Source organism: Melanotaenia boesemani, chromosome 19 (assembly GCF_017639745.1).
Source record: "Melanotaenia boesemani isolate fMelBoe1 chromosome 19, fMelBoe1.pri, whole genome shotgun sequence".
Lineage (NCBI taxonomy): Eukaryota > Metazoa > Chordata > Actinopteri > Atheriniformes > Melanotaeniidae > Melanotaenia > Melanotaenia boesemani.
In genome coordinates, this window is record NC_055700.1 from 12,214,485 (window position 1) to 12,236,178 (window position 21,694).

The 21,694-nt window shown below is 38.9% G+C and overlaps 1 protein-coding gene across 16 annotated transcripts in view; it reads left to right on the forward strand.

The window, feature by feature from the left end:
• Positions 1 to 21,694, forward strand: part of add1 (adducin 1 (alpha)) — a 29,008-nt gene that overhangs the window by 1,702 nt on the left and 5,612 nt on the right. For 9 of the 16 annotated variants that reach the window (XR_006008439.1, XR_006008438.1, XM_041969628.1 and 6 more), the window contains exons 2-14: positions 7,324 to 7,531; positions 7,830 to 7,992; positions 8,294 to 8,445; positions 10,412 to 10,492; positions 10,619 to 10,768; positions 11,618 to 11,761; positions 11,864 to 11,962; positions 12,231 to 12,404; positions 13,875 to 14,225; positions 17,371 to 17,466; positions 17,642 to 17,734; positions 20,359 to 20,515; positions 21,109 to 21,486. Coding sequence is in view for 14 of the 16 variants with exons in the window: in XM_041969628.1 (XP_041825562.1) it covers positions 7,337 to 7,531; positions 7,830 to 7,992; positions 8,294 to 8,445; positions 10,412 to 10,492; positions 10,619 to 10,768; positions 11,618 to 11,761; positions 11,864 to 11,962; positions 12,231 to 12,404; positions 13,875 to 14,225; positions 17,371 to 17,466; positions 17,642 to 17,734; positions 20,359 to 20,515; positions 21,109 to 21,486 (2,233 nt within the window). In the remaining 2 variants the exon portion in view is untranslated. The remainder of the gene's footprint in view (positions 1 to 7,323; positions 7,532 to 7,829; positions 7,993 to 8,293; positions 8,446 to 10,411; positions 10,493 to 10,618; positions 10,769 to 11,617; positions 11,762 to 11,863; positions 11,963 to 12,230; positions 12,405 to 13,874; positions 14,226 to 17,370; positions 17,467 to 17,641; positions 17,735 to 20,358; positions 20,516 to 21,108; positions 21,487 to 21,694) is intronic. The other 7 variants (XM_041969629.1, XM_041969636.1, XM_041969639.1 and 4 more) reach the window with 3 other exon arrangements.

Consider the following 21,694-nt stretch of genomic DNA (forward strand, 5'->3'; position numbering starts at 1 on the left):
AGTTGACTTAAATAAATAATATGCCATAATGTTAGGGTCAAAAGCTACACAGACACACTCCAGAGTGTGAGACCAAGGAGACTGTACAAAGAGCGATCCCGCCACTCTGTCTGATATGACGTGCAGCTGCCAGATAAACCGATCTTTACTTGCACAGTAACACAACAGAGCGTCTCGTCAGGCTGACCATAGCAGTTTGTAACAGATAACACTTTTCCCATGTAGAAAAGCCCATTGGTTCTTTCCTTTTAGCTAATATTTTACAGCTTTGTAAACGTCAACATGAAAATAACTAAATGAAAACAAACAAAAATATAATGTTGAAATAGTGCATAAAAGGCTAAATGTTTTGGAGCTGTAGAAATTTATCAGATTTAATCACGACTTGCAAAAATAATGATTTGGATAATAGACATTTGGCCAGAACAGTTCTAAAAGTGTATATATAATATAGTTGTAAACTATTTAGTTTTAAATGTCTAAATTTGATTTTTTTTTTTATTTTAATGTGTTCTCTGTCACTGGGTTTTCAGTCTAGTTAATTCATACACGTCCTTCATATGAGGTTAGGTTCTTAAAAATCCAGACAGCCCGGTCAGTCTTTTTAATTTTGTCTGTTTGCCACTGGAGCTCACCAGGTCAGTTTTCCTGGCGGAATAGCATTAGTTGATTAATCATTAAGTATACTGTGTAATCAACAAAACACATTGTAAAACAAACTGATGGAAGCTAAATGCAATAGGAGTGGACTGGATAATAAGATTATGTCTTTCAAGCTAATTCAGTGACACTTTGATCCCTCAAATCTGCTGAAGGACAGTTCATTTTGCTTCAAAGAGGACAGCAAACACCCTTAACGTTGATGTTGATTAATGTAGAAAATAGGCAGGTGCAGTACTGTTTAGCTGGAAGAAATGTTTTTAAACTGGTCTAATGAATATGTTGATGCTTTTTGGTTTCTAATAGATTTGTTATTTATTTAAAAATGCGCTCTTTTATTCAGCTGTTCTCGTCCAGTTTTATTATTTTCTTTTTTCTTTGTCAATCTAAGCAGGGCCTATAGGCAAACTTCTTACTTTGGCAGTAATGCAGAGATGGATGTAAAGCTTGTTATTGCGTCCTGTGGGGAAAGTGGAATCTGTGTCACTTCCTGGATTAAATCTCTGCCTAAATGTAGGGTTGATGCATGCTCAGCTTTCTTGGATGAGTCACATTTCTAAATGACATGTGGACAACAAAGAGAATCTGCAAAACGCTGTTTTTCACATGGTGTTTTATTTAAACGCAGAAAAAAAAGTTAGTTTGTTGCAATTTGTAAAATAGTAATAATGCTACTAAACCTCTTTGCTTTGTTTAAACTGAATGAGCAGTGACATCAGGAAGCATACAAATGATATGCTGCTTCCTTTGTCGAGCACTACATCATTTTGCCTGCCGTAAGCTAGTGTTGTAAACGGCTGTTCTTTGAATTAATTACGGCTAATTACGGTTTAGTGCACAAGAAAAGACATTGCATAGAGAATGCTAAAATGACACCTAATGCAATCCTACTGGTCCTAGCAGTTAGTGGTTAGAAACTGTGTGCACACAGTAGCACATGAGCAGTTGCTGTTGGATTCTTAGACCCCAGTAATGACAGGCATCCAGCTCAGAAATATAAAGAGGCCCTGTCTGACTGCTCTGTTTAGTGCCTGAAAATGGACTCTCACACACATTAAAATGGCTAAAAAATTAATAGTAACACTTTCAGGCTATCTTTAATAAAATACACAAAATAATCTTTTCACTGGCAGTCACTTGAATGGCAGATTTTTGGACTGAATAAAATGGGTCATTAGTCATAGCTCAGTCATGCTGAAAAGCACAAGCTAACATCTCTCAAAAGTAAATTGTAGTAATATTAAAACATGAACCAGTGTATGGTGTAATTTTGAGCTTATAATGGAATAAGTGCAAAGAAAGCCTGTTAGTCTTCATACATTATCCCCACTCTTAATTATTATTATTTTTTATTTTTATTTTTTTGTTGTGTTATCACAACCTACCTACCTATATAAGGGGAAAAATTCTGTGAAGTCATGGCAAGTTCAAAGACAAAAGTCTTGTTCAGTAGGACAGCTTTTTAATAACTTTCATTTAAGGATACATATGTGCATTGTCCCATAAGAAAAATAAAGTTTTTATTTTATTATTTTTTTTCTTTAATTAATGACATTATTTGTAGACGCTTATCTCAGATAATGTATCATTTAAACAAGATGCCAGCCCAGTATTAAGTCTGCTTAATTCAGGAGTGGGCAATGAAAACCAGACTTCAACATCGATAACTTTCATTTCCCTGATAATTAATGGCTAAATAACTGCCAGTGGAGTTTCTGACCAATGTGCCACATATGGTGGCATTTGCAATCAAAGTTTCTCTCTGTTTCAGCCATGCATATAAACATTTTGGGTGGACTGCTGTTCATAAATCCAGTTCATTTTAAAAATGGGGACAATGTTGCAAAGACAAAAACAGACTTTTGTTTAAAATTTCATTTGTTATGCAGACTGGTGATATTAATTCATAAGTTTGAAGGTAAAATGAGACAGTCCTAAAATGAATCTCAGTGGAATTCAGCCATTCTAGTCGGATATAAGCAAGAGTCTGGTCTTAAACTAGAACTAGAAATAGTTAGGAGAATGGCCATAAAATCCCATAATTTGTGTAGGAGTTGCAGTTTTTTTCTAAATTAACCAGAGTCTTTGACAGCAGTTGATTACCCTTAACTGGGTAACACAGTTATTGAGGGTGTCAACTTTGTCAAACAGACTGGTTTGCAGCATGATGTTAGCTTACAGTTGTTCTTATGTAACAGTAATCTTTAAAGACTGCCCTGTGTTTCCATGGTAATGTGCTTGGTTTCCACAGTGAATAACTCTTATGAAGCCCAGTGCACATACATTTGTGAGGTGAGATGAGAGCAGGGGATTCTGAAGAAATAACAATATTGTGCATAGTTGAATGCTTCCTGCATTAGAGGCTGTTGTTTTTGCTTCCCTGTCCACCAGAAATAAACAGCTGTAGGATTTAATAATTTGTTATAGCCATGTGTGTTTGCAAAGGAGATGCTCATGCTGGTGTCTGTTACACTACATCTGGAGGGATTCAGTTAAGTTAATGGAGCAGGAAATTGGTTCAATCAAACAGATGCTTTTTGAGATGGCTGCTAAAGTGACCAGATTTAATGCCATTCATGCATTAAATGATGGTTATTCCTTTTGATCTTTCAAAAAGAGGTAAAAAATTTTTAGCTGTTTCAACAAATAATGGATTCACCGGGTACTTGCAGGTGTAGCAGGTTTTTTGGTACTGTGTACTGCAGTCTTGAATATTTCCTGGGGTGATGCCAGCCTCAGTTTAGAGGATCCTATTACACAATAACTGCAGTGCTCTAATGCACAGAGACGGTATATGGTGAGGAATAAAATCAACCCTGTCCTCTAGGTTTCGGGATTTATAAGCTTCCTGTTCTGCTGATGACGATGCAGCACTACAACCAGAAGCTTTGCAAAATATGACCTAATAATTATTTTGCAGCCTGGTTTGAAGCTATAAAGATAGTTTTATACTGTCACAGAGAAATCCAGCCTTCCAGTGCAGATGGGCAGATGTGTAATCCTTCAAGAAGCGAACAATGCAGAGTTTATGGAGATGATGCTAATGCTAATTGAATGCTAATTAGTTGAAAGCAAAGGTGAAAAACATGACAACAGCTGCACCACACAAACTTAATTTTTAAGCTTAGCTTCTCTCCATCAAGTCTTTGTCAACTTTGACTTCTGTCTTTTCCACCACAGAACAAAACTAAAGATCTACATTCTCAACACAACCATGAGCCGCTCACCGCGCTGATATTTCTGAGACTGCCCCATGTCGCAACAAAACACTAGAATATCCAGTGTGTATTTGTGAAGCACCAGTGGAGAATGAAGGCAGAACTTTGTTCAACGCTTAGATGGCACATGATCAACTAGCCGGTTACATGGGTTTTCAGTTTTAATAGTTAAGAATACACATACACAGCCTAAGCATATAGAAACAATTTTAATCAGAATGGTAATGACGACAGCCTGTTTTAGGGCGTTGAGCTCAATTAAAAATATCAGGAGTGTTTTTGACTTGCAACTAGTGTAACTAGTTTTTAGTTATTAGTTTTTAGTTATTAATGTTAATAGTTAATGAATGTTTATTTCAGTGCAAAGACTAAAGTACTAGTTTTTATCTTTTGCTCATCATGACTCTTGTAATGTGAGCACAGAAACACTTTCTGGCCTTGTTTGGTTGGTTGTAACACAGTAAAATACATTAGTGAAAATGCTGATCCCTCTGTCTTTACCACACAGATGGATGTCTGAACAAGTACATTCCCTCTCCACACATTAAAGGCCAGTAGGAAGAATGACTTGATTGTTCAGTTCTGTGAGGTTTTGTCACTTTTTTGTGCTGTTTGCAGCAGACTCAATTATTTAAGCTCGTTGCTCCAAGCGATAAACACCACCACGAACAATCAACAATCCCAGTATGTGACTTGACAGTAAGTTACTCCAAAGTAAATACAAACTGACAAGCAGTCTGGAAGCATTATGACTTTTGCAAACCAGGCTGATGTTGGTCTGCCTATAAAGAAATGCATGCACTGCAGGGTTGTTGGGTAGCTTTTACACATGTTTGACTCTTGCAACTATCAAAAAATTAGGTTAAATGTTTAGGATTTAATGGATATTTAATGCTTTATTTGGAAGGGTTTGCTTTTTGTCTCATGGCTTAAATTTGCAGCAAAAAAATAATTTATAAAAGTTTTTATTAAAAAAAATTAGATTTATATAAAAACAGAAACAGATCTGAGCCAGAATGGTGGGCATGTTAGCATATGGGAATTTTCATAAGAGAGGGGTTGCCTCTTAAACTTCCTGTTTTTTTTTTATGAGGAAATGCATAAATCTGTGGAGGCAAACAGCTTTCTGGCTGCCCTTCATGGAGAATTTAAGTTTTTCCAGAGGCAGAATTTGGTTCTAGACCTGTGTTTTGCATCAGTGGTTTTCCATTTTAAAGTAGTCTTCTTAGAAGACATACAATTAAAGGCATTACATCCTGTCTGTGTTGCTGTGTTTTCCTCCTGAATAGTTACACCCCCTACTTTCTCATTATCTGCTTTGTGGTTTCATTTTTTTAGAGCAGCAGTCAAGCTTATGAGGAGATTTGTTTTTTGTTTTATTTAAGGTATTATTTCATTTGTCAAGAACTGAAGAAACAGAACTTGAACACAGAGTTCTGATTAAAGCTGGTGTCTTGAAATTTGTGAAAATGCTTTATGAGAAATCCCAGAACACAAATAAAAATGGACAGAAACGCTGAGAGGGCCTGACAGCTTCTCTGTGTGACACTGGATGCTTGGAGTTCAGGCTGTAGTTGTCATGGGAGTTTTGGCTCAACATTTGCATTGATGCGGACTAATGGGCTGCATCAGTCTCTACCAGAGAACTCCCCCCCCCACATGTCAGTTTCCATGCTTGCATGCAGATTCACCCATGTATGCCTTCCTGTGTCCTTCAGAATCATAGCTTGACTAGTCTGTGCTGTGACAGACAGGTGGAGAATACGGATCCTCTCCAACAACCAGGAAGTTGGTTGGATATTGATCTGATATCTGACTTGATTAGCTTTTTGTCTCTAAAGCCTGTTCTGTTGTCAGTTAACTTGCTAAAGGACTATGTCATTACGACTCAGCCAGTTTAGTAAATAAAGAAGTAAAAAAAAAAATGTTAACAGGACACACTTGTGTGGTAGCAAGGAATTTAGGTTTTGATGTTTTTTAAGGCAGAGGCAAGTAATTAACTAGTTCTATTTTCAGCTTCTGCCTTTCTTTGCCAAACATTGATAGTTGTGCTGTGATTCCAGGAAGTGCTTCATGGAAATCGATGAAAGCCGTTTCTGACCTGGGTAGAGAGGCCACATGACCGTGGCAGGAAGTAGGGGAGAGGGTAGGCAGTGTGACTGGCTTTCTGGTTCAAGGACTGGCAATATCCATAGTCTTAATTAACAGACAAAGCTGCCTTCTTGTATCTTGATATCTATTACCTGAGATATGTAGATATGTTTTTGCAGATGTGGTATTCTACAGTGGAAAAGTGTTATTTGTTCTATATTTGTATCTTCCATTATTTAAAAACTTGATATATATTTTTTATATTTGCTTTAAAGCCTCATAAAACAGACTTTGCTCAGCTTGTTATATAAAAGAATGTCTTAAGGCATTCATTTGTACTCTAAAATGCTTGCATGGATTATTATTATTTATTTATTTTTTAAAAGTAGTTATCTGTGCTTTTACAAACAATATTATGACATATTACAGTTTTACAGATTATTAAAACATGTGCTTAGATTATGACACCAACTCATGCATGGCCTATAATGCCAAATGGTTTATCTAAGTGTGGCTGGAGGCCAAAATATATCATTAATCTGTAATACGTAGCAGAAGGCTTTATCTTTTTCACATTCGCTAATGTGTATTTTCATTAAGGACGGGAAGCCTTGTTTCTGCTAATGGGTCCAGTTCTGTGCTGTACAGGTTGGTACACATTTTTTTTTCTGTTTCCAAAGGAACAAACTGGGAAAGGTACCCGAATGTCTGACCCAACCTGGCCTGCTTTTTTTGGAACCCTTCGTTGGGGTCCCAATGTTACTGATGCTACACAAAAAGGTGGAGCTCGACGTACAGCAGTTCACTGATTGGTCAAAAGATTCATCACTTCATGCAAGAAACTGCACTAAGAAGAAAGCAGCAACAGTGCCATGTTTAAATACATGGTGGAGATTTGTTGTTTAGTCACATGTTAAGAAAACTGAACACAGCCACGTGGATTGTCTTCCTTTGTTTCTGTGTTGTGTTCTTAATTACAATTCAAAGCAGGCATTGCACTGCTATGACTTTACGTTTTTACATAGCTGTATACGGCCGATACGCCATCTACTGGGTAAAGGTACAGTTGGCTGTGGAAACGCAACAGAGATCAGGATTTACCGAACCAAACCATCCCGTACCGACCCGGACCTGTTGGTGGAAACGGGCCAGAGATTGTGATTTTAAGCTGTTTGTACTTTTCTCTATGAAATGTTTGTGCCTTCAGCAGAAAGTCTTGAACCAGTCGCTCACGTTCTGGAGATAATGAGTAACTATAATATTCACTATAGACTGATATATGGGAAGATTTTGTGTGTTATGTTTTTTTTTTTTTTTTTTAATGTTTAATGGTTCTTTTATGTCACTATTTCAGGAGGCCACCCAGGATGAACGGTGAGTCAGGTGCCGGAGTGGTGACGGCCCCCCCTCCCACCACAGCCCCACACAAGGAGAGGTACTTTGACCGAGTGGATGAGAGCAGCCCCGAGTACCAGAGGGAGAGGAACATGGCGCCTGACCTGCGACAGGATTTCAACATGATGGAGCAGAGGAAAAGGGTCTCCATGATATTACAGAGCCCGGTCAGTCAGAACTTTTACATAATAATTGTTATTCAGAGCAAAATTTGACAAGCAAACAGAGCTGCACAAACTTAGAGTAAAAAAAAAAAATTAAACATTCTGCTTTAGAGAAAGTAAGCAACCCTCTCAACATCACACGCGATCCAGTTTATTCCATATTAAACAACGTGATGGTGACCAGCAGATAACCAGCTAGGACAGAGAAAAGCTCTGTTTAAAGGCCTGTTGAAAACACTGGCCCTGAAGCCTGAAACAAAGGCATTGGCCCATAATTCTTCTTGTCTTTTATGATTGGCAGGCATTTTGTGATGAGCTGGAAACGATGATCCAAGATCAGCTGAAGAAAGGGAAGACGCCCACAAGCCTGTTGGCGCTGCAGCAGATTGCAGACTTCATGACCACCAGCATGCCTTCCATGTATCCTGCTGCACCACAAGGAGGCATGGCAGCACTCAACATGAGTAAGCAGAGAACAGAATGAGCGTATTTATGGGAAAATTGAGCGACTTTCTGACTCTAGTCCTATGTCTGTACTCACAGTGAGTAATGCAGCATTATGAGTCTAGTTGGTTTTCAGTAGGTAGACACTAAAATGTACCAGTGGTTTTAAAAAAAAAAATCCTCCTGCTGCTAGCAAAGAGAAAGAAAATCACCAACAAATGATCAGTTTTTGGACTTGTAGTACTACCTTCTCCTCACCTAACTTAATGAGTACTGTTCATCTTCTTTTCTGTAACCATGTGACCCTGTTTCTTCTCTCAGGTTTGGGGATGGTAACTCCTGTCAATGATCTTCGCGGCTCAGACTCCATTTCCTACGACAAGGGTGAAAAACTGCTCCGCTGCAAGCTGGCCGCTTTTTATCGACTTGCTGACTTGTTTGGCTGGTCTGAGCTCATCTATAACCACCTCACAGTAAGATCATTCATTCTCTTTTATAGATGAATTAGTCCATCTTGAAGGAGAAGTCAGTGTGCAGTTCACTTTTTTATTTATTGAACATTGACATACCAAAGTTTGGACACTTTAAAAGCTTACTCTTCAAAAACTGCTGACCTTACCTAGTTTTGTGAGGGTATTGCTTGTTCAGTCATCATTAGAAAATGCCAAATAATGCACATTTTAAAGTGTTGTAGATGCTGAATCTTCAAACCTCTTATCAAGAAACAGCAGTTTCAGTTAAAACTATTGATGCCACAAAGTGTTTGCAGGTAGCAGTTTTCTCAGTTGGTATTATAAATATGAAACAGGCTTTAACAGTAATGGTTCAGTAATGGTTCTCGTTTGCCTGGAAATGACCCTTAGGTGATTTACTGTTGTAAAGCTCATCCAAACCTACATAAATACACATGCTCAAAAAAATAAAGGGAACACATAATCATTACCATGTAACTCAAAAGACGACACCAACCCACATCCATCCACCCAGCAACAAATAACAATGAGTCTTTTTGACTCTTTAGTTTCATACGTGTAACTTAGATACAGGCTTAATGAACAGGGTGTAAATCTCAGCCTCTACTGAAGCTGTACTGAATAATGCATTCATGAACTCTGCAGCTGTGACCTACAAATTACAGCATTACAGTGTAAATACAACACATGATAATGACAAAATAGCCTCATTTAACCCATAAGAACCTGACGTGACATATTTGTCACATACAGTTTCTGAGACATTTTGCCTTAATTTATGGTATAAACTTTGCTCAAAATCCCGTTGAACACAATCTGATACTTGTCTTCTGTCCACTAATAGATACCCAGAAGCAGAAAACCATATTATAATATTTTCATGTATCACATGGTAAGAAATGGTAGATGTACCCCTAAAAAAATGTAAATTTTTTTGTTACATTTTGTTACAGGGCCAAATAAAGACCTCATTTAAAAAATTGGGTTTTTCTTACCATTTTTTCATGGCTCGGGCCTTAACGGGTTAAACTTCACGGGACAACTCGACTCAGCTTTGAAGTCACGTCGCATTTCCAAACTTCATGATGGACAAATTTTCCATAAATGACCGAAAGACGGTGATTAAAAAAAAATCAAAACAAAATACTTAATTTTTTTAAATGTCCCGATGAAAACAGTTTCCTTCAGTAGAGTCATTCTAAATATTCTTGAAATTCTCAGATAACGTGTTGACATTAACCTTCAAAGAATATTGGATCCATTTAAGGCGTAATACAACTCAGAAATTACTACAATGACGGGCTTCCAAATGAATGAGATAACGACCCTTAAAAAAGACCTCAAACTCCACAAAGTATTTTTTAAAACTGAACAAGCTGGAGGTTTTGCCATGTCTTCCATTCCCGCAGCTGAACCTTGTCAAAAATCTGAGGATAGATTACAAAAGAGCGATGCATGTTGGATGGCCCAAGAGTCTTTAAAACTGAAAGCTTTTTCTGGAAAAATGAATAAAAATCCCCCAGACAAGAAAGAAAGTTCTTAGAAGCAGCTACTGAGTTATTACCACACAGGGTGCCCGGACTGCCTTCTTTCCTTTATTCTCTTAAAATCATAAAAGCTTAAAATCAAGATGTTATTTTGTGTTTTAAAGGAATACCATTTGTAATCACCTGTTAAAAATCATCTATTTTACTATCAGGTAATCACAGTAACAGAAATTTGTAACTAGAAGTGGTAGTAGATGCTTTTTTTCCATAAATATAGCAAGGTTTTCACTCTGTGTGTGTATTGTGTTTAACCTGGGACATGTCTCGACAAACTTCAATCATTGTACTTATTTCTGATCTGTTGCTGTGTGGAAAAACGTTTGTGTCAGCCAAAAGCTTCAGTTGATTTAGTTCAGTTCAGTTTGATCCACTTTATGTGTAATAACATAATTTAACATGACTGTCTTCTGGACTTGTAGGTCAGAGTGAACTCAGACCAGGAGCGCTTCCTTATTGTCCCCTTTGGTCTCCTTTATAGCGAAGTAACTGCTTCCAGTCTGGTAAGATTCGGTCCAGATCTTTTTACTGGTTTATTTTTCAACCACAAAATGATCTTTTGTCAAAACAAAACAATAATGAGTAAAAAACAAGACCATATTGCAGCTTTGTTGTATCATACCTTTCAGGTCAAGATAAACCTCCAAGGTGAGATAGTGGACCGAGGAAGCACCAACCTCGGCGTCAACCAGGCCGGCTTCACTCTCCACTCTGCCATCTATGCTGCACGGCCTGATATCAAGTGTATTGTGCATATACACACAGCAGCAGGTGCTGCGGTAAGAGATGTGTCATGATTCCAGTAATGCTGGGCTCACACCAAACGATTTTAACAGTCGCAGACTAAAAACGGAAGTCTTTAGGAAATCTTAAGAGTTTTACTGGAGTCACAGCGCGCTCCCGTCATCTCGATCGTTTAGTTTAAGCTGGTAATCTGCGCTGTTTAACGTCAATCTTTTCCTAGTCTTGGATCACCTAGTCGCAGTGACGAAACATGATCAACAACCAATAGATCAGCTCTGACAAAAGCAGAAACAGGAATCCCGACAGTCAGAACAACAACGGCAAAAACGGACGGAAAAAAAAAAAGCTAACAAGAACCGGTGATGAAACGTCGTCGGTGGACGGTCCAGAAAGAGGAGAGGATGGTTATTAAGAAGTAAACGTCTGCTGTGGATCATTTATGTGTTACACTATAATGATCTAACAAATGAGAGAAGAGTAGAAACTCATTCATTCCTCCAGATTCTGATGAGTTGGTGTAACACCTAGTGGAGATGCAAAGGCACACTTAATAATGATGATGTGTAATTCCCTCCTGGTGGGAAACTCTCCCCTTGTTTGCTTTGCTGTGGGCAGATCAGCCCTGTTCCATATCAGCTGACCAACATATCACAAAAATGCCAAAAGAATCTAGTTGTAGTCTTGCAAATAGTGATTCACAGTCTTTGTCAAATCTCAGTCTGAGACTAGGCTGAGACTTGAAACTCTAAACATTTGTCTTTAGATGTGAGCTGGTAGTTTTCTAGTCTTTTGCAAATCTTTTAAAAGTCTTCTGGTGTGAGCCCAGCATTAGGCGAACAGTAACGTCTTAGTTACATGTTGCATGACTCTGTGTTTGGTTGCAGGTATCTGCCATGAAATGTGGGCTGCTGCCGATCTCACCTGAGGCTCTGTCCCTGGGTGAGGTGGCTTACCATGACTACCACGGCATACTGGTGGATGAGGAAGAGAGTACACTCATACAGAAGAACCTTGGGCCAAACAGCAAGGTAACAGAAGTGTGTGTGTTTGTGTCTTAGAGAAAGAAAGAGAGAGAGAGAGATGGCTCTGCAGTTGAGGTTTTTTGTTTTTTGTTTTTCCTCTGTCTTAAGGTTCTCATTTTAAGAAACCATGGCTTGGTGTCAGTAGGAGAAACTGTGGAGGAAGCTTTTTATTACATCCACAACCTGGTCACTGCCTGTGAGATCCAGGTAGGATGCACTTAGCTTCATATGGAACATTATTTATTTATAAGAACAAACTCAATTAACATTTTAATTTTGGATGTAATTTGACTTGATATGTTTTTTCCATCTTTAATAATAACTGCCTTATTCCATTGTTTCCATCTATATAACTGTTCATCTTTCTTTGTCTTAATTTTTGTGTGTTGTCTTGTGTGTCTGCTGGTTCTTTTCCTTATCAATTCTTGTTCTTCCTTTGTTTTGTCTGTTTGTATACACCCTTAATGTTTTGCAGGTGCGAACACTGGCCAGCGCTGGAGGGCCAGATAATCTGGTCATGTTGGACCCAGCAAAGTATAAGCTGCGCCCACGGGTCCCTGAGCCAGCTGGCGATGGGTCCTCAACACACCCTAAGTGGCAAGTCGGGGAGCAGGAGTTTGAGGCTCTCATGAGAATGCTTGACAACTTGGTAAGCATTAAGAGAGTTGGTTGTAAATGCATTTTAAGCTGGAGGCTTTCTGGGGGAAAAAAAAGCAATGCTGTCAGTAACCTCACCACGACCCCTTACACAGAAGGAGCAGAGTTTGTATTAATAATGCTTCATTGCTTTGACTTGTTTGGACGAAACGCTGACCTTGACACTGTGCTTGATGCATCTTGCTGTTTGGGTGCTGACAGCACTTTAGAGAGTTACAAGACTGGTGGCTTGTGATCTCTACGGGTCAGTGGAGGGTACAGCAATGCCCTTCGTGAAGAAGGATTGCATGCTGCAGGATTTTCTCCAGGCACATTCACACTGCACTGTTTGGTCCGCTTTAAACAAACCCCAGTCTGCTTCCACAGATAGTACGGTCTATTTGTGTGGATAGGACCAGCTCCTGCTGCTCATAGTGGACAGCTTCTTGTGAAATGTGTAGTAGGTTTGAGCATTAAAGTAAAACAGAATCCCCAAGACTGCAGAAACTTGCTGTTGTTCCATTTACTTTCAGTGAACAAGCTACTTCCAGTCCTGGGCAATCAATGAGCTGCTTTTCTTCTTCCTCCTGCTTTTTTTTATTTTTTTTTATTCTTGGCCAGTGGCTGTTTTTGGAAATACCACCCACAAACGAGCAGTCTTTGTAACTGCATGGAGCTGTCCACGTGATTTGGTTAAAGTTTAGTGAGATGGCAAGCCAAACCAAAAAGATGCAACATTTCCCCGCCCAATGGAACCGAGTCCTCCAGGCTATCCAGGTTTTAATGAGCCCTAAAACATTACATGAAGTGGTCCGACTAATTCCAGTCTCCAGAGTGGCAGCAGTTTAGGGTTGACATTATTTAAAAAAAAAGCAACCTTGCTCCATCTTTTAACCACAATCTACCCCTCATAAAACATCCTAAGGGTGTTCAGCAAAGGCATTCATTTATTAAATGGTAACAGGGGTTGGCTGACTCAAAAGTAATAGTTTTAGGTGTCATGAATGCGGCTTTCTTAATATGGCTAGGTCGCCTTAGCAACTTATGTTTCTTCTCTAACTTGTTGCATTTCTTCTTTTCCTAAGGAACAATGCATTTTCTCACCTGAGGGAATATATTTTATACTGTATGTGTTGCTACTAGAAACTTAAGGCACTCAGTTGGTGATGCAGAAAATATTTTAGGCTACAGATGTTTCTCTCTTTACACCGGATTTGTTTCAGCAACAAGTATGTTTCACTCTGCCAGTACTGAATCTAACATGTGTTAGAAATTAAAGAGTCCATTACTATTTATTTAAATTAATAAAACTTAAGGAAACTTTGATTTAAACATAAACTGAAGTGTTTTCTTATTTTGGTATAGCAGAAGTATTAGTATTTTGTTTAAGAGAATTGAGATTAAAGTTTATTTCTTATTTGACACAAGGGGCTCTTCAGAAATAATTTCTAATCCCTGTTGCTCTTTATGTCTCTTTTCATAGGGCTACAGGACAGGTTATCCTTACCGCTGTCCAGCATTGCGAGACAAAGGTAAAAAGTACAGTGACGCGGAGCTCGCTTCCTCCGCCCACGGTGGTTACACATACGGGGAGGACAGCGACTCTGGCGCTCGCTCCCCGCTGAAACACAGCTTCCAGCGCGGCCAGCGCGACAAGACCCGCTGGCTCAATGCCGGTGGCCGTCCCGACGAGCCCTGCGAGGACGGGCCCGACGGCAGCAGCCCCAAGTCGAAGCCTAAGGTGTGGACGAACATAACACATGATCACGTCAAACCCTTGCTGCAGTCTCTCTCGTCCGGTGTCTGCGTGCCAAGCTGTATAACCAACTGCTTGGTCTGTGCCTACCTTATTGTTCATAGTATAGATTTTACAGCTACCTTGTTGGTGGAATTGGGTAGGTGGTCGGCATTCTGAGGGTCTGGATACAAAAAGTTGAAAGTAAAGAAGCTGAAATTTCTATTTTCTGACCAGTGTCATGAATCCTTTACACAACTGCTTCCTGAGCCACATATTAAGTCAGAATAATCCTGCTTTTCATTTTGGCCTTTTTTTGGCTCAGCCCCTGGTCTGCTAGACTATTAACACACCTTTTCTATTGCAGTCAGTTTTGTCTGCTAATTAATATCTTTGCTGTGATTACTTCTAGACCTTCTTTGCTCTTTCTTCTTTCTCTGTTCTGATGCTTCATGATGCCGGGCCACCTGCCCAGAGCATGTCCCACTGCATGTGTAGTAGTGAAATGCATTGTTGGTGTTGATGTTTTTCCCAGAGGAGCGAGCAGCAGGGGTGTGGCATGAGTCCTCCGAGTAGGCAGGAGAATGTGGCAAGATTAGGTGATATTGCTGCTAACCACATTGTTGCTCAAAAACCCCTGAATACTTAATTTTTTCCTTTTGCATCTTGCGTTGGCTTACTTTGTTGCTTAAAGATGAGTCAGACAAAATGATTAAGAAATGTAGAGATTTGAGGCTGTAATGACTAAAGTTGCTTTGTACACTTGCCAATAAATCTACCAGATCATTTAGGAGATAAAGGGGAAAGTAGCATGTCTAATAGCATATTTATTTTTTCTAGGATAGTGGCAGATGCCTTCCACATTTTACAGAAAAGCTAAATAAAATTTGACAAGAGTGATGCAGCCTGCTTTTTAAAAAAAATTTTTTTTTTTGTACTTGCAACTATTTCCAGTTGCACGTTTGTGTTACTTTTATTATTTTTGGTTTCAGTTTTCTTTCTAAAGCAGCTTTAAACACATCCAGGCCTGCATGAGTGGTTTTGTCTGGGGAAAAATAAAAAGAAAAAAAAAGAAATGAAACAAAAACCAATGAAATTTGATCTGACCTTTAAATCAATTATCTCCTGTTGGGAAAGTAGGAAGTGTTGTGTTGTGAGACTCTTTCTCAGTGAGTATATCGTGTTTACATGTTCATCTCATACTCAACCAACCCAACTCAGCTATTCCCATCCAGATTCCCTTCCTCATCTAGCTCCTGGTTTGGCAGGTAACCAGCCAAGCTCAGAGTAAACACATGAATGAAGCCATGAGCTTATGCTTTCCACTGCGAGTTACATGCTTACTATAAAACAGTTTAATAAAACATTTTGCATGGAGGTTTGTTTGTTTTTTTTTCTTCTTCACCTGCTGCTTATTCAGTTTGGTGCAAGAAATGGGTGCAAATCTCTCCCCTCATAACGCTGAGCATTACCAGGTTTACAAAAATGCTTTTTGTGAAATGTGCTCATTAAGGGAAACACTTTACTTAGCAAGTCATTAAAATGTTTCATCCTCAGCAGGAAGGATGTTATTAGTCTGTAGTTGTGTGATGATGGCTTTTTAAAAAATTTTTTTATTATTTTTTTGTCCCACAACGGGCAACTGTTCTCGGGTGTGTTTCTCTCTTATCTCTGTCATCTTTGTTGTCGTGTATCAGCCTGGAAAATGACTTTGGTGATGCCAGCTCACCCCTCACTGCCACTCTCGCTTCGTAAGCCAGCCTCATTGTCTCAGTCAGACATCTCTCACTTTTCCTCCACCTCTTGCCACCAACAACCCCTCACTTCTCCACTCCTTTACCCTTTTTACTCCCCCCACCCCTCATGCTCTTACATTTTCAGTTGGTCTTCAATGTGCCTGGTTTTAGTTCAGATCGAACATCAATGATGATGATTTTCAGAAGCACAAATGTTGACTTTATTCTACATCACTGCACCTTATACTCCAATATGTCAAATACATATCTATATAACTGTGTATAGCTGAGAACCATGATGTTTTACAGTCTTTAGATTTAAGCTGTAAATAAAAAAACAAGAAAACAAGAATTGAAAAATAATTCAAGGTTATGTTATTGCAATATCTGTATCAAAATGAAGGGTTTATATAAAATTTGGTAATGATACTGCCAGATCATCAGATCATTAGAATGTAATTGGCCTCTATGGTATAATAATACATTGATTGTGAACGTAAGAAGGTGGCCTCTCAACATCACTGTACAGTCACACTTCTTTTACATTAATGAGGACATCTAGACGACCTCATTAAAAAAAATCACAATATATGTGTTATAAAGCTGTAAAAGGAAAATATGCAATGTCATTGTTCAGTACTATTCAATATAACAGATATATTAACACATATTTAAATATAAAGAGCTAATTTCATGGTGGGACAGAGTCCTTGATGAGGACTCTATCCCACCTCTGCACATGTGTAAGCTGGTTAGTTATAGAACATGCACAAAACAAAACGGGAATGCAGCCCTCATTAATGCACCTATTATTTTAAGTCAAAACATGACTTTTGAATACTAGAACTTTATTGTTTTATTGATATTGTGATAAGAATGTTTTGACATCACTTGTAGCCTTTAGTGCAATATAAAGACAATATCAACATTACTTTGGTTTTGAAAATAACATTTATTTTCAGCAGTTTGCATATTGCAACAACCAACCTCAAGTCCCTTCCTGAGCAGATTTATCCAAAAAGAGAAGGGAAAAAAAAACAACTTTTTTTGATGTCATTTTATATATTAGATTAAAATTTTCACTGTGCAGCTGTGTTTTCACTTCACTCCCAGAAGCGATACATCTACATAGATCAGCCTATATATTAAAACTACCAGGGACAAGTTTAAGAACTGCAAAAGTGTAAGGTATCAACCAACCTGATACTTCGATGGAATCTGTACAGCAGGCTCCTACTAAATTAATTACTCTCCAGGAAATTTAAATTAAATTTACACACTTTCCCAAATGTGCTTCATCATCGTTGGTTCACTTTTTACTTTTATTTATTTTATTATATTTTATTTTATTTAACAGTCATCCAACTTTGTCAGTTTCATTCCTGCATGATACTTGTATTATGAAGCCTGCATTGTATTGTGTCTAAATCTATTTTTGTGCTTGGACGTTATGTCTTTCTGTGTCTCTGACATTAGCTGCTTTTTAACACTTAATGTTGCGTTTACAGTGGACAAAGGAGGATGGGCTCCGCCAGGCGGCTGTAGCCAATCAGTTCATCCCTTTGAATACCAACCCTAAGGAAGTCCTGGAAATGAGAAATAAGGTACTACAGCTTTATTATTTTTTGTTTTATTTTTCTTTCTTGGTCATTAGTTTTGATTAGTAATGTTCTGAATTTACTGCTTCTGGTTTGATTACAACCTCCTCGTGTACATAGAAACGTCTTGACCAGAACACACTGTTTGTTTATCTTTCATGAGTTCCAATGTCATTTGTAGATCCGGGAGCAGAACCTGCAGGACATAAAGACAGCGGGGCCCCAGTCTCAGGTTCTGTGTGCTGGCACTGTAGTGGAACGCACCTTCAACCAGGTCAGTCTGTGGACTCTTTGCATTTGAACGCCTCCTTCTGCAACTGTCCAGACCTGGAGATGAATATATGTCTGATGCTGATGAAATAGCTGGATATCTTATTGAGATCAGTTAAATTAAAACCAGTCTTATTATGTTCAGTCCAGGTCTGGATTTCCCCGTTTAAACCAAGATGCTGCAATGTGTGAATATTGTGCATGAAGTTATCCTGGACACTGAGCTGAAATAGACCCCACTGAAATAAAAACAATGTTTTCATGGCTATCTTATGTGGCTTAATTTACTACAGAGTGAGCATTAATAACAAAGTCAAAATATTTCCTCCATGATATTTACCAGAACCACGGGGTGACTTTGTAACTGTGACATTATTCTTTGACTACAGAGAATGTCAATCTTGCAGGTGAGTAGTTTGTGGGAGAGGTAACCTCACTCTGCTCTCCACAACTGTCAGCTCAGGCTGTGTCCATATTCATACATTGTTTATATGAGATACTTTATTTTTGCATTTTATTTGGTTTGCCTCTTTTGGGCTGTTAGCCGTACAGCAGCATTAAAATCCCACTTATACTGTAGTTGAGCTTCTGTGCATGTGCTCCTTTTTTATTATTTCCCTGGTGAAAATATGCTGATCATGAGAACATGCTTACTGGTTCTGTTTGCATGACTCACCCTCAGGATGTTCTGAAGCTCTTTGCTGAGTTTTTGGAAGCAACTTGAAAAGCTTTGACCTCACACTATGATGAGCAGAACATAGTTTCCTTGACTACGTTCAATTAAAACTCTGCTTCAATAGGAACACCTAAGGAAGCACTAATATCATGTAGCTTTGCATCAGATGGTGTAATCCATGTGTCCCTCCCCCCCAACACAATAGTTTATCTTTACAGTGCATGCCCATGGCTAAATGGTCCATCCCTGCCCACGCTTTTTCATAACAACATATCCCTTTCCAGAATAGTCTCTCTTTGCATGTGCTTCCTATGTGTAAGTGTGTGTGTCTGCATATAAGAGTGAATGCAGAGGTGGAAAGTCACTAAATACAAAGCTAAAAATCTCCCCAAAAATAAACGCAGCTAGCTGAGACAGCACTATGACCTTATGTAAAATTTTGCACCCGGCAGGAACTCTGTTTTCTACTTGAATATTTTCCACATATCATCTCCTGCCTGTCTGACAATTACTGGAACTATCTCTTCTTAGATGACATATTGTCACACTCTTTCCACCTTTGTGTGAGTGTGTGAAAGACAGTATGTTTGGGAATATTGGCACACATTCACGACTGCCTGATAGACTGATAACCTGATTGTGCTCAGTTGTGCCCCCCCTCCCCCCTCACTGGGTTTGCTATTGCAGGATGCCCCTCTGTCTGACTGTACAGACACTATTGATGGCCTTGATGTGTCCGAGGGGTCCTATAGTCCTGCTAAATCAATTAGAAAGGTACTTAATGCTCCAGTCACAAATATGTTTCATCTACAGTGGGATGAAAAGGCCTTGGCGTCCCTTTTTAAATTTACTTACTATTGAAAAAAATCAGTAAAAGAAAAAGGTCAAGATGAAACATTTCTTTAATATTTTAGGTGACATTACAGTGATACAGGACAGGAAAATTGGTTTCATCTTGAAGTTTTTTCTCTACACTGCTACCATTGGCTGCAACTGGAGCCCAAATTATGATTTATTCACCCTGCTGCTTAACATTTGGAGAGGAATTTCCACAATACTCTGCAATCTGTTGTTGCTACAACGCAGGAAGTGTTTCTACAGATGACTCAACAAACTACTGTCCAACATCACCTGCACAAATGTAACGCTCCTCATGACTTTATTGCAAACAGTTTTTAACTTTCTATTCATCTCATAAGCAGTGCTTGCTTAAAAGTTTGGTATCAATTTTGAATTTTTGAATTTTGAATTTTAGACCAGGTCGATTTAATTTTGAGACAAGTTTAGATTAGTAGATTATTAGAAGTTGAAATTTATTTTAGAGTGGAATGCTCAAATATTTGCATGATGCAGCTTTTCTTTGTTACTCTAAGATTATACCAGACAATCATTCATCTATTTATCTGTAGGATAAATATTGTCCAGGGGATGCCCAAACCTTTACATGCTACTGTATACTTCACATCATCAGTCCTCTGCAGAAAGAACTGTGATATCTGGATCAAAACAAATTCATGTAAACTGCATCTGAAAGGTCTAAAATAAAAATATTTCAGATTGATGCTTATAAATGTGCTCATCGCTTTTTTAAATGAATTGTAATAAAAAGTTTTTCCCTTAAGTGTTGGTGCATTCAAGGCGTTTCTCTAATAGATTATGGTTTTAGATGCACATAAACAATGGTTCACTATTAATGCCCAGAGGTCATGGGTACTTGCTTCAGGCGATTTTTCTGTGTTGTATTGTTGGCTCGGACTGTTTTTTAGACCTGTCTGTGTTTGCTGCATTGAAAATCGCAGCCTCTGATAATCAAATGTGTTATTTTTTAAAATTGTACTTGCTTGGTATTAGATAATATTTTTTAACCATTGTTTGTTTCTGCGTAGCTTTCACTTCATAGACTCTTTTCTCCCCTAATTTCCTGTTTTCTTTTCCCTCTCTGTATCCTAAAGGGCGAGCTAGTGACCGCATCCAAGGCCATCATTGAAAAGGAGTACCAACCCAAGGTTATTGTCAGCAAGCAGGGTCCCAACCCCTTCACTAAACTCACTGACCAGGAGCTGGAGGAATACCGCCGGGAGGTAGAGCAGAAACAGAAAGGAGGTGAAGGTAAAAGCAGAGAACATGAAATTATTTTCATGTAATCTTTCGTAACTGAATGTCCTAATGACAAAGTTTTGGTTTTCTGTTATGGTGAAATAGATGTTTAAGGATGTTTAAGCATACACTTGTATGTTCAGGGTAGAGGTGGTAATTCTTCACATAATTTTTAGTCTTATCTGAATAATATGCTTTCCTATGCCATGGTCACATAGAGATACTTCTTCCATCCTTCTTCGATTTGCCAATGAAATATCTGTTTCACGGTAAAATTACTGAGGGCCACCAAGAAAGTGTGTCTATCCTACATCTCACAGCACTTTTCCTCTGTAAACACTCTTACCTGACCTGCCTCAGGAAATTGTTGAAATCTCATTGTTTTCCCTGTGGACAAATGATTATCTAAGATAATCTGATTATCTAAGATGATTGTTTTTGTTTCTTTGTTTTTTACAGTAATGTGCTTTTTTAATTTTACTAGTAAAATGATGTTTTCTTTTTACAAATTGGTTTAAGGTCATAATTATGCTAAATCCTGAAGAAGTGCAGATTGGCCAAACTGTTGTTTCTTCACACACACACACACACACATGGATTTACAGTGCTGCAGCCAGACGACTGTAAGGAGGGATCATCCTCCAGCGTAACCAGTCCAAAGCCTGAAATTTCAGGACAGGACCAAACACCAACCTCCACACTTCTACAATCAACTGACTCACCCAACTTAGAGAAAGCCCAGCCTCCAGCTCCCACCCCAGCCTCTGAGCTGAGCTCCTCTTCTCAAGGCCTGTCTGGAGGCTGTGACGCAGCTCCAAGTGACGCAGCCTCTGCAGGGACAATTGCAGATGACGTATTTTCAGCTTCAGACGATGTCTTATCAGCCCCTGATTCGCCACATAAGGAGTTCCACAGTGCCGTGCTGCAAGCACTCAGCAAGGATCCGATGGTGGGGGAGGAAGCTAAGGCAGGTCAGGTTCCAGGTACAACCAGATGAAGTGGAGTTTTGCCTAAGCTCTGGCCCTCCACTCCCTTCCTTCCCTGCTCAGCCCTGACTCATCTTACTACATACCACTGCACTGGGAGTCTGGGAATCCCTGCCTGCTGTTTTCTCTCCTTTCTCTGCGGGTTTAGAGTCTGCTGCCATTTTTTTCACCATGTGCAAGCACCCTCCCTACCCATATTTCAGTC